The sequence below is a fragment of the Xenopus laevis genome, chromosome 1S (assembly GCF_017654675.1).
Source record: "Xenopus laevis strain J_2021 chromosome 1S, Xenopus_laevis_v10.1, whole genome shotgun sequence".
In the NCBI taxonomy this organism is placed as follows: Eukaryota; Metazoa; Chordata; class Amphibia; order Anura; family Pipidae; genus Xenopus; species Xenopus laevis.
The window spans coordinates 108,963,425-108,976,569 of NC_054372.1; the positions used below are offsets into that span (position 1 = coordinate 108,963,425).

The 13,145-nt window shown below is 39.0% G+C and overlaps 1 protein-coding gene across 3 annotated transcripts in view; it reads left to right on the forward strand.

The window, feature by feature from the left end:
• dennd4c.S (DENN domain containing 4C S homeolog) overlaps nt 1-11,981 on the forward strand; it is a 58,953-nt gene extending 46,972 nt beyond the window's left edge. For 2 of the 3 annotated variants that reach the window (XM_018243749.2, XM_018243751.2), the window contains exons 23-33: nt 23-1,161; nt 2,098-2,281; nt 2,907-3,016; nt 4,600-4,775; nt 5,670-5,852; nt 7,155-7,344; nt 7,816-8,061; nt 8,667-8,784; nt 9,247-9,400; nt 9,534-9,598; nt 9,965-11,981. In XM_018243749.2, coding sequence (XP_018099238.1) covers nt 23-1,161; nt 2,098-2,281; nt 2,907-3,016; nt 4,600-4,775; nt 5,670-5,852; nt 7,155-7,344; nt 7,816-8,061; nt 8,667-8,784; nt 9,247-9,400; nt 9,534-9,598; nt 9,965-10,101 — 2,702 coding nt within the window. In that variant the 3' untranslated portion in view covers nt 10,102-11,981. The remainder of the gene's footprint in view (nt 1-22; nt 1,162-2,097; nt 2,282-2,906; nt 3,017-4,599; nt 4,776-5,669; nt 5,853-7,154; nt 7,345-7,815; nt 8,062-8,666; nt 8,785-9,246; nt 9,401-9,533; nt 9,599-9,964) is intronic. The other variant, XM_018243752.2, reaches the window with a different exon arrangement.
• The last annotated feature ends 1,164 nt before the right edge of the window (nt 11,982-13,145 follow it).

Sequence of the window (13,145 nt, forward strand, 5' to 3'; positions counted from 1 at the left end):
CTGATTAATTAACTGGTTGCAGGAGGTGGGACTGGACTGTTATCTCCGGTTTTGGATGTTGGGGAAGACCATGTGTTTTGCAGTGAAGGTCAAACCAAGAAGTCCAACGAGAGATCTCAGAAGAGGCAGAAAATGTTTTCTGAGCGAAGCTGTAGTTTTAGTGCAGAGAGCCGAGCAGTTATGTTGCTAAAGAAAGGCAGTCTTGATTTAACCACTAATGAAATAGCCATAAAAATGGGAGCAGATGCAAAAATACTTACTGCAGCTCTTTCAAAGACATCACCACCACCACCTCAGCATGTCAAGAACCAATTCTGCTTTGAAGGTATAGATGACCATTCTGTCTATCAGATATCTGATAGCACAACTTGTGAACAAACTGAAGAACCTGAGAAAGCCACTGAGAAGCTAACAGCCTCTCAACTGCAAGGGCCATCTGATCAGTTGGATACAGTGAAAGAGGAAAGCACGGTGGATGCTGGTGACTCTGGGGAAGACCGCATTGCTCTCAGGGATACTCCTAAACTTAAAAGTGAGCTAAATAAAAGGCATAGTTTCTATGGTCTAACCAAAGCAGTAGAACGAGAAGGGGTAGAAAAGGGTCTTGACCCTCTATCTTTACTGGCTTCGCAGACCGTGGAAAAAGAGCCATCACCATCTGAGGAAAAGCACATTTCACCTGTTGTTGCACGTAATCTGGCAGATGAGATTGAAAGCTACATGAACCTGAAAAGTCCTCTTGGCTCCAAGTCTTCCAGTATGGAGTTAGGAGGACAAGACTTAGGAAGTGGATCTGGGAACCACAACCAAGCTGGCCTAGAGCGGCGCTCTAGCTTACCTGTTGACTCCTTTCCTCCATCAGAAGTGCAGAGTGAGAACCAGAAGAACTCCACTGTTTCCAGATCAAAGACTTTTACTAGCAGTCCAAAGCATCACCTACGCAACCAAAAGGAACGATCAGTCTCACTCAATGCTCTTGTCCGCAGCTCCCCACATGGCTCTCTGGGATCAATGGTCAACTCTTTTCCTGGGCTAAAATTTGACAGCCTTCTGACAGGACCTAAAATTGATGTGCTCAAATCAGGCATGAAGCAGGCAGCCACTGTAGCAAGTAAAGTTTGGGGGGCTGTGGCATCCGCTTATAGCTACTCTGATGATGAGGCAAGTATGAAACATTTATCCAATGAATTTGTGTTGATCAGTGTCCTGCAGATATGTAATTGTATTATTTTGGAATACAAGCTCTAATTATATAATTAGAGCTTTATTTTACTTTGTTTTTACTCCAGGTCATTCACCTTCAAACACTTTCTTCAGTTCAGTTGGTTTCAGATAGATTACCAGAAATAAAGACTTTTCCCAATTACTATCTATTTTCTATTTGTGACATGTTTGTGAAGATTCTCATTCATCCAGGTCATGGTATATCTATAAATATAAGTCAAATCAACTGGACTTGCTGTGTTTTTTTCTGTCATCCAACTGGCTTTCTCAATCCAGAATAACTTGTAAATCTTCCTACTAGAATATATATCCTCTGGAATGTTGCTCCAATCATCATAATCTGTTTATCGTAATCCACAATGATGTCACTGAGATAGGCGTTGATTGTATTAGCAAGATTGGAGCTTTTATGTGTTATTAAACCTTCCAGTTCAGTTAGAACTGATACAATAGTTGCTAATATTCCACAGATGCTACTGAGACATGTATACACTAAATGTATCAATTAAATGTAGCAAATTGTAACAGTTCAGAATGCTCCTGCCTGGATCACTGAGCTGCCAGACTGAGCCACTCAACTTCATCAATATTGGGAAAAGGGTAAAAGGCAAAAGATGGAAAACCATTTGTTTATAGCGAACAATCTTGAAACAACTCAACTGAAAAAAAGCGTTTGGAAGGTGAACAACCCATTTAACCAATTTCTTTTTTTTATACAAATTATACATTTTCAATCAGGACATAAGCAGTAAAAATAAAGGGTTTTGTGACTAAATCCTGATATAGTCAACCTTTTCATAACATACATTTTTTTTTTATAAAATGCCATAATTCATATTTGTTGACAATTAAGTGAAAGTGTTTCTTTGTTAGGAGGAAAGTCAGAGTCAGAGAGGTCAGTCTAATTTTCCTTTAAGACCCGAAGAGCCTGCAATCAGTGACAATCTTTCCTTCAAGATGGCTTCAAATGGACTTCCTGGCAATGAGCTGACACAGAGTAACACCAGCCTAGGCAGCAGCAGCAGTGGTGACACAAGCAAGCACAACTATTTTAACAGTAAGGATGTCTCATTAAATGTTAACCAAAGCCCACAAGTGATTTAATTTATTATTATTATCCCATTTTTGCATAGGGGTGCTGTGTTACTTTCCACACACAGCTGCTCTGTTCAGTGTAAGATAAACCACAACACTGGCAAGCCCAATTTAACTTCTTGGATTATTTAGTCCTTCTGCTCCATATACTAACCTTGCCCTATAGTATGAATTTCTAATCTGTTTTTTGGGTGCTCTGTCAACTGTTCAGTCTAACATAGCAGTCTAACTTATGTACTGCATATAGTTCGAAATATATTCGCATTGTACTAAATCTGGAAAGCAAGTTTGAGAAGTGCTAGAACCCTTTATAAGATAAATCTGTGCATTGCTGCTGCAGCATTGCTAGCAAGTCCGCTTTTGCAAATCAGATGATTAACATAATGTGAAATACTTAATATAAATATCATGAATAAAAAAAAGAATCTCCATTGATTGCAACCATTATCCAGTTGTTTATTATGAGAAATTAGTAGGATGTAAATTGCTGAGTGGATGTGGGTATTCAGGAAACAATAAAGCTGTTGTCCCGTAGCTTAGCTATATGGATATATATAAATAGACCTCTTTCCTTTGTTAAATTATAGATGAATCTGTACAGGGGAAAGCATCAAGGGGTCTAGAGTCTGAAAAATCAGAGCAAGGATCCTCTCATAGCACCAGCTTGTCCAGCATATTTCAGAATTGGGCAATGGAGGTAAGTTAATCTTTAAGGTATTTTTTTTATACATGGATTCTTTGTCCCTTAAGCTGGCCATAGACTCAAAGATTCGTTCGAGCGGATCTTTCCCCAATATGTCACTAACGGCATGGCTATATAGGGGGTAATTCGAACGTTCGGCCGTATGGCCGAACGATCGAATTACGATACGCCAAGGGGCTCAGACGGGTCGGTCGGTTAAAAATCAAACCTTCCCGATGGATAACGTGGCCAGATATCGATCGGGAAGACACCATACACGGGCAGATAAGCTGTCAAATTGGTCCAAACGACCGATATTGGCAGCTTTATGTGCCCGTGTATGGCCACCTTTATAAGCATCTAAATAATCTTCTGTGCAGTACGTCAGTAGCAAGTGGCTGTTACAATAATGAAAAAAAGTCCTGGGGAGAAGAATCTATGCTCCAAACTTTACACAACATCCTTTTTATTAAATATAAGTAATTACAACCACAAAAATACACACAATTGCCTGTTAATTTAAAACTAGGCATCAACAACCACACCAGAAATGTGCCTCAACCAGCCCTGCTCATGGCTAATCCAATATAGAGAGGCAGCATAAGATGTATAACCCTAAAGTAGGGAGGTTCTTTGCCAGGGACAAATACCATAGCAATGTCTGTTTACTATTCTTACTATATTCACAAAGCTTAAGCAAAGATACCACCTATTTCATGTATACAAAGGCAGTACCCAGATGCCATAAGTAAAGTTTCAGAAAGCTTAAGAAATGGAACAGTAACATAAACATTAGAAACATCTGTATCTCATAAAATATTTCTTTCTTAGAAGCATAAAGCATCAATAGTGTATACTAGGTGTATACCTCTAATGGTCAATGTGTATAATTGCAAGAACTATTCATGAGTGCATGACTGAGTGATACTGCTTTTCTGAATGTATTATTTGCATCAAGACCTAAAAAAGCCAGGTGCACGTGCTTGTATATTGATTGATGGTACCATAGTAAGTTAGTCTTAAAAAAAGACACACGTTAAATCTTTTTTAGTCTATATATAACCAGCCAAACTGCTTGTTGATCCAGAGGAAGGGGGGAAAGTCTGAAGCCTCTCCAATTTGCCTCAGAGGGGGAAAAATTCCTTCCTGACTCCAAGATGGCAATTGGACTAGTCCCTGTACTATAGCTGTACTATAAGCTATTTTACATAACCCTGAATTCCCTCACTTGCTAAAAAGCCATCCAACCATGCCAGCTAAGGGGTTCAGCAGTCTCATAACATTTATGATTCAGGCCTGTAGACGAGTCGAATTTATGGGAGTTAAAAAAAACTTGCATGAATGCGAAATTCAACCCTTGATAAATGCCTTATAGAGATGCTGTGTGAGCAAGTGATTTATACTGCATTGCACATTCTAATCAGGTGTCCTGTACTATGCATTTTTTCATACAGTAGATATTTTGTTTTTGGCATTTAGTATCTTTGATCTGTGGCAATTTCTAAATTATGCTTATGTTTGTGGCTGGGCATTTAAATACAAACAATATCCTGTTACTATTTGACCCTAGATCTTCACTTGCATCTTTGTTTATACAGGTCTTAATGTCCAGCTGCTCTCAGTGCCGTGTTTGTGATGCACTTGTGTATGATGAAGAGATAATGGCTGGATGGACTGCTGATGACTCCAACTTAAATACCACATGTCCCTTCTGTAAAACCCCCTTTTTACCTCTTCTTAATATTGAGTTTAAAGACCTTCGTGGCACTGCAAGGTTTGTATTTTACTTCTTTTAGTAATATGAGTTGGCTAAATTATGTGCAAATGTGTAAGTGTTAGACCATAGCAACAGGTAAATCTTTCTTGAAGATAATTGGCAGCCACATAGAAGAAACCCCCTCCCCCCAGATATCTGCATTATGCTGCCCCCTGTAGAACAACAACACTCAAATCCACATGTTCACTAACCTAAACCTCATCAGTTTCGAATGTGGAAGAATCAAAATATAAAACAGAGGTCTCTCGTCATTCTGCTTTCTTGGTATAATGTCTACAGTACATACCAGATCTGATTGTGACCTTTATTTATACACATAATTAAGTTGAAACATGTTTTCAAAAAAGTATATGGAGGGTCCAGTGTTATATCTAATTCATGAGTGCATGACTGAGTGATACTGCTTTTCTGGATGTATTATTTCATTATTTGCATCAAGACCAAAAAAAGCAAGGTGCACGTGCTTGTATATTGATTGATTGTACCATAGTAAGTTAGTCTGAAAAAAGACACACGTTCAATCTTTTTTAGTCTATATATAACCAGCCAAACTGCTTGTTGATCCAGAGGAAGGGGGGGAAAAGTCTGAAGCCTCTCTAGTTTGCCTTAGAGGGGGAGAAATTCCTTCCTGACTCCAAGATGGCAATCAGACTAGTCCCTGGATCATCTTGTACTATAAGCTATTTTACATAACCCTGAATTCCCTCACTTGCTAAAAAGCCATCCAACCATGCCAGCTAAGGGGTTCAGTAGTCTCATAACATTAATGATACAGGCCTGTAGACAGGAGCTCCTCCTCTTGTGATTTTGTTTGGTCATATAAATAAATGATGAAAATGGCCTCTTATCTCCATGCAGCACTACTTCAGTAAGCACACTCCTTTGTTTCAGCTTTTTTCTCAAACCAAGCAACTCAGGAGACAGTATTCATGGCAGTAACCTACGTGTGATGGCAGATTCTTCAGAGCATAAAGTGCAATCGAACTCCACAGCCAGTGACCTGATCAACCTTGGAGAATCTTCCACTACTTCCTACACCACAACAGAGGAAAGTAATACAGGCACTGAGAAGAGGTAACAGACACCTAAGCTAACTAAGAAACAAAAACGTGCAATAACTATTCATCTATTGATTATGGAGATATTTCGATAAATGAGGCATCTTGCTTAACAAGTTAAAGTGGATCTGTCACCAGAAAGTGTTTTATTTACACATAGAAACTGGAATCAGGAATGAAAGGAGACGAAAAGTTAAAATTACAGTTGTGTTCAGAGTAATGGCAGTCTGATATTACTAACTTTATGAATCACGGTTTATGGTAGAAATTATATTTCTACATGGCAAATAATTTACTAGTAGGTGTAGTAGAGTAATAGAAAACCAACAGACCCGACAGTCATGACATGCATGCTGCTGATTCATTGTAAACAAATCATTAATTAGGGTTTGTTCAAAATACTAGCAGTGTTCAAAATATTAGCTTGTTCAAAATAATAGCAGTGTGGAGTTCAATTAGTGAGATCATTCATCCTGTGAAAAAACAGGTGTCAATTATGGCTTTTAATTGTGCATTCCGGTTATAGTGCATTTCTTTCTGAAAATCTGAGTAAAATGGATTATACTAGACATATTTCAGAAGAACAGTGTACTTTGATTAAAAAGTTGATTGGAGAGGTGAATATATGAAGAAATGCAGAAAATGATCGGCTTCTCAGTTATAATGATCTCAAATGCTTTAAAATGGCAACCAAAACCTGAAAGACGTGGAAGAAAATTGAAAACTACCATTTGAATGGATAGATAGAAAAATATCACAAATGGCAAAAACTCAGCCAATGATCAGCTCCAGGAAAATCAAAGAAGATCTAAAGTTACCTGTGATTACTGTTGCCTATGTGAAGCCAAGGTATCGACAAGAAGACCCTGCAAAGTCCCACTGTTAAAAAAATGTGCTGAAGAGCTTACAATTTGCCAAGGAACACATTGACTGGCCTAAATAGAAATGACACAACATTTTGTAGACTGATGAAAGCAAAATTGTTTTTTTTGGGTCTACGGGCTGCAGATAGTTTGTCAGACAGCCCACGCATTTCAGGCAATTTCCCTGGATCGCCTGGATAATTTGACCCAGTATACAAGATCCTTGAGTCAAAGGCTCAAGAAGAGTATTCTTGCTTATATGGCACTTTTAGTAACCAAAAATATCTTTCAGGAATGATTGTGATCAATTTACAGGCCTAAACATTTTATTTGTGCAAAATTCTTTTAGCGATCTCACCTGTCCTATGCTCACTATCTTTCAGCAGGGCACAGCTTTAATATATAACGTTTGCTACCCTAGTACGAAAAACATAATTTTGTTTGTATGTTTAAAGTTCTAATAGTGTCCAAGCTGAAGAAGATGGAACCATGAAATATTCAAAGACAAACAATGCACCAAAGCGAGGAGCTTCATTGACTAGGAGTAACAGCATAGGAGGGCCATTACAAAACATTGACTTATCCCAAAGGCCTTCTCATGGAGTTTCTACTGTCAGTCTTCCCAACAGTCTGCAACAAGTTGTGGTAAGTTCTCTCTGGATGCTATGAGCTTTACTATCCCTGCTAAGAGGCCTGAGGCAATGTGCCTAAAATATGTCCTACCAGAACAGGTTTCTTATAAAATCCCCATATTCCAGTATTGTTATCATCATTTATTATCTCTTTAAATACCATAATAATGGCACACTGTAGTGATTTCAGACCACAAACACATTTTTGTCTAAAACTGAACTAGAATCTAAACTGAACAGGAAAAAGTCCTGTTTTTTTAGAAGACATATTTTCCAGCATACTAAGTTTTGTACTGAATGAAGATATGTTTATAGTTTTTTCACTGCCTGGAGCCTTTGCAGCAGTGCCATGTTTCAAGGATAGCAGCAGTTTTTCATTGTATGCTTTGCCTGTTTTCAGAATTGTTGCTTTCTGTGAAAAAGGCAAAATCCATAATGTACCCTTTATAAAGTGATTCTTTTTTTCTCAATATTTTTTACCTAGGATCCTTTGGAGAAGCGGCACAACCCACTGCCCGTCTCTGTCCCTTACCTTAGTCCCCTTGTCCTACGCAAGGAGCTGGAGTCTTTGTTGGAGAATGAAGGTGACCATGTCATCTACACATCCACTTTTATTAACCAGCATCCTATTATCTTCTGGAACCTGGTTTTGTACTTCAGACGTTTGGACCTGCCTAGCAATTTACCAGGTCTCATCCTCTCATCTGAGCACTGCAATGGAGGGGTGCAGGTACCTGCTGACTTATTTCTGGGTTTTTACCGCAGTTATGGTGATAAGACAAACATGTCTCCTATGAGATTTCATTTTTATGTGATGCTAGTTTTTTTATTCACTATTGAGTTAACTAAAGTATTAATTTATTCTTTCAAGGATTTATTTCTATATGTGTAATGGTCGGATCCCAGACATTAAATGTCATCTTTTTTTTTTTTTAAGCTTAAAAAGGAGCTGACACTCTCTTGCCTGCAGCTGGGTCTTTTTCCTGTGTTCCAGGGTCTCAGGGGATTACATGTAGACATTGCTAAGTTCTGTCAAGCAGATGGAACTGCTCCATGAACAAAATAGAGCTTTTTCTCGAACCTAAAGTAGCAATATTGTTCTATGAATAGTGTTGCCACTTCATATTTTCAAGCTGAACCAATATACTATACATGTAAATCAGTTGCACTTTGCCCATGCAGCAAGTTCACTTTAAAAAGAGGAGCTGACAGCTTCTATCGTGCTCCAGCCTACCAGAACTCTGCTATGCTACTAGGCTGATATTGTTCAACAGTCACTTACTACATAGATGTCTGTGTGTGATCCACTGAACTGTTACATTCTCTCATCTGCAGCTCCCGCTATCATCTCTATCTCAGGACAGCAAGCTAGTCTATATACAGCTGTTGTGGGACAACATAAACCTTCATCAGGAGCCTGGGGATCCCCTGTACAGCAAATTTAGAGCTCTAGGTAAAAGCTTTGACTAATTTCTTTACTGTAAATTTCATGATGTGTATCTATGCACCCTTTTTATATTCGGTTCCTGTATGGTACACAAAGACAGTAGAGCCTTGAAATACACAAATTCAGAATGGACTGCAGAAATATGGATTAATCTGATAAATACATTTTAAGTTTTTCTAATTTACATATTCAGATCTGCTAAAATTCAAACGTTACAATATCTGTAATTAAATGTTGCTTCTATTATCCAAAGCTTTCGTTACATGCTTGTAAGAGTTCAGATTTTCTTTAGCCAGGCACAGTTCTGCCAAATCCCTGAAATTGACCAAATTGGGTTTGTGCAAGTCAGCTTTTAATTCTGACCTATTAAAAAAGATTTATAAATCACTTTTGTCACTTTTATTTCTAAGACTGTATCATTTGGAAGCTTTATCACTTTTAACCTTAGTATCTCTGTTTCTCTGCAAGACAATATCAAGAAGAAGGGTTCTCCTATCCCACATGATCAGCAGATCACCAACAATTTATTGGAAAGCATCACACTCAGTATCCAGCATAATGATGTCCTTAGGCCTATCAGCCTGCTCCTTCAAAAAAGCAACTTAACTGGCAAGAGGCAAAGGTGAACATTTAGAAAAAAATAAAGAATATCGGTCCATCCCCAACCCTTGTGCAACACTAACAAAACATCATACCTATTACTTGTTACAAGAGGCTACATATGCTTTAAATTTTTTTTTTCTTTTATTTAACAGGAGCTTGTATAGAGAAATACTGTACCTTTCTTTAGTCTCTCTTGGAAGAGAAAATATCGACATAGGTAAGAGGGTTCATTGCCAAGACGTGTAATAACTGAATCCCCCAATTAGTGCTAAATGTCTAAAACTGATCAGAGCAATGCTCCCCCTGGAACAAGGTATTTACACGGCAAGGGGGGGCATCTTAAATGTGACAATATAAATATGACAAATTATAGAGGAAGTGGATTAAAAGTATTGTGTGAAACAGCACCCTTGATGCAGAAAATGGGGTCATGCCATGTATAAGGACAAGGGCACAGTGAGTGGATCATCTTCTTTTCTCGGCCTTCGTTTTGTATGCAGGTGGAGGAAAGTGAATCTGCTTTATTCTGAACCTTTGCATAGGCCCCATTAACCGGGTTCATTTTTTTTCTTTTTCATTACAGAGGCCTTTGACAATGAATATAGAATCGCTTATGAAAAACTCCCTCCTGAGATGCGGCAAAAAATGCAGAAAATTGATCAGCCTCCGAGCAAGAAGGTGGAGTGCTGCAGGAGTATCTTTGGAGCTCCCCTAATTTGAAACCAGATGTAGTCTTAAAAGACTTCTGATTTGTCCCTTGGATGGCTCAAGAGCTGTGATTCGGCCTCTGAATTTGAAATCATTGTATACACCACAAGTTGCCTATTATTTGATATCAGTCTTATCCAGGTATTTGGACAAGGCATTTCAAAGAAGATATTCAAGGAGGGTGAGACCTTTCCTGTTTATTTGATGCCACTTCCTCTTTGGAACAGAGTCCCATTCAGGTGTCCAACTGGTGCCGCTATTTAGGGTTAAGTTTAGCGGAGGAGTTTTGCAATGTGCTGATTTTTCTGCGTGCAACGGGCAATCCAGCCGACTGAAGAAAATGTTTAAGAACCATATTGTCTTTGTAATGCAGATATATATGATTTTTGTTCATCCAGATGTCACAAAGAAGGGTATAATTTAAGCATTAGTTTTTTTTTTTAATCATTTGCTAATAAGTCCAATGCTGCATGGGTTGCCCATAGCAGTGGGATTACAAGTGATTGGTAGAGGGCTTTTAAAGCATTTTTAAACCAGTTATTTACACTCCGTGAGCTACTATGCCTTATGTTAAGTCTATTGGTCTTGATACAGGTATTTGACCAACTGCTTAATGCAGCCTTACCTTTTTAAAGGGAAAATATGCCTTATTTACTGATAGGGTTTAATTTTACTTTATTTTCGTGTAAACGTTCCATAAAAACATACGGGCTTAGGATATGAAACATAATATCTTATGTGCACATTTTGTATTTATTGGGGGATGGGTGGGGGGCCTGCCCTACTGTTATTTTGAAATAAAACTAGATTACCGTGCATAGTCTCCAAAGAAACAATGTCCCAGTGGCCAGATCCGAATGACTGCTTTGTTGTTTAACCATGCAAATATGTAAAAAATAGTTACAAGCAGTAGGATGTCATTATTAGACTCTAAAAGGAAAATCCCCTTTTATCACCATATACCATAGGCCTGCTGTGGTATCTCAAAATAGTGTGCAGATTTCTGCTGTCTATGAAAGCACAAGGTAAAGAACAACTGCAAACACAATTTAAGTATTGTTGAAGACTCCCTGAATCTAAAAAGTTTAGACACATAACAGAGAGCTGACGATATTACATTACTTTATTTGATCTCGTGTGGTTAACCTGCTGGACCTGTAAATGAGTCCGAGGCACCTTCTAGGGCTGTTTGTGTCGTTACTGTGATTTGCACATCATTCTGTTTTCATCATGCTGCTTATCTGTCATGTTTGACATGCCAACTGGATTTCAGTTTCCCTTTGTTAAAGCAGTCAAATCTCTATATGAATTGCAAGAATTTCTTTCTTTTTTTTAAATTTAGCTTTGGCCTGGTTTCTCTGTAGGAGTATGCAGTTAAGATGTGAATCTGATTATTGCTTTGGCCATATCTTTTAAACAATATACACTACATTCTTCATTCAATTCTAAGCAGATGAGCCACTACAGTAATTTTAGTCATGCAGTATAAAGCTAAAATTGATGCAAGTTCAGCTTCAGTGATTTTAAAATAATGAAATGGGGAAAAAAAGGAAATCTTCTCCACTTTCAATGGAAACAGGAGGGCCGCTACCCCAGATTGTTGCCATGAAGTACCGGTAAGCACAAATACTTGTTTGATTTTGCAGAGCATGCTTACCTAAACACTTGGCCATTGATAGACTGTCCCAGTCTGGAGGACTTTTGTATGGTGCAAGCATTCTCTTTCTTATAGAATAAATGGTCACATGGGAGGACAGCTCAAGGTCTGGGCATGTAAGAATGTAAAGAAGTCTCTAACCTTGTTGCAGTATCATCATTTATTTTCTTCTGCTTGGTAGTATCAAAGGAAATGTTTCATGCATTTTTTAGTGTACATTTATGATTTTCCCATCTGAAAACAAGGAGTCGGACATGCCCTATGCAACATAGGACAGGACATGATTGCTTAATGCCTCATAGGCCAATATCGCTCTCTCTAGAAAGTTTTCAGCGGAGTTCCACTCATCCATCGTCCGGCTCATCGGTAAGATGACTGAGAGATCTGCAATTTCCGCGCAAAATGGCAAACTCCACCAACTGCACCAACTGCTCATACGCACAAATACAGATCTCCCAGTCAGCTTACAGAGGACGCGGAAGATGGATGCTTGCAACTCTGCTGGAAAAATCTGCGGCGAGGGGTAAGTATGGAGTATGGGGCATTTCCCCAGGGGGGGTGGGTCTACCTGGGGTGGGGGCTACAGGTTTTTTTCCCCACAGTTTGAATTCTCCTTTAAAGGAGAAGGAAAGTCTCCCTCCACTTGGGGGTGACAAATGTTAGACACCCCAAGTGATTGTATTGACTTACCTGAAACCCCGGGCCGATGCTCCTATCAGCAGAAAGTTCTAGTCGCTGGGAGGACAGTAAAGCATTTGGCAATGCCAACAATCTGTCCCAATGACCTACAGAATGCAATATAGCTTTCTTGTTTAAAGGAGAAGGAAAGTCTTCTTCCACTTGGGGGGGCAAATGTTATGCACCCCCAAGTGATTGTACTGACTTACCTGAAACCCCGGGCCGGTGCTCCTATCAGCAGAAAACTGCACCGGCACAGGATTCTTCCAGCGAGCACGACTTTCTTCTCGCGGCTGCGCATGCGCAGTCGAGTGTAAAGCAGAATTTTAACTAAAAAGTCGACTATTTCATTCTACTGCGCATGCATTTGCCCTGGGAAATTTGAAGAAAGAAGAAGCTGGAAGAGGATTCCTCTGTGGTGCTCGCTGGAAGAACCCTTAGCCAGTGCAGTTTTCTTCTGATAGGAGCACCGGCCTGGGGTTTCGGGTAAGTAAATACAATCACTTGGGGGTGCCTAACATTTGGTACCCCAGGTGGAAGAAGGCTTTCCTTCTCCTTTAAACAAGAAAGCTATATTGCATGCTGAATGTCATTGGGACAGATTGTTGGTATTGCCAAATACTTTACTGTCCTCCCAGGAACTAGAACTTATGCCCTAGTATACTATAGGTTGCATCGATTATAGGGGCATTATCTTTTATATGTGCCTAAAATTACTACT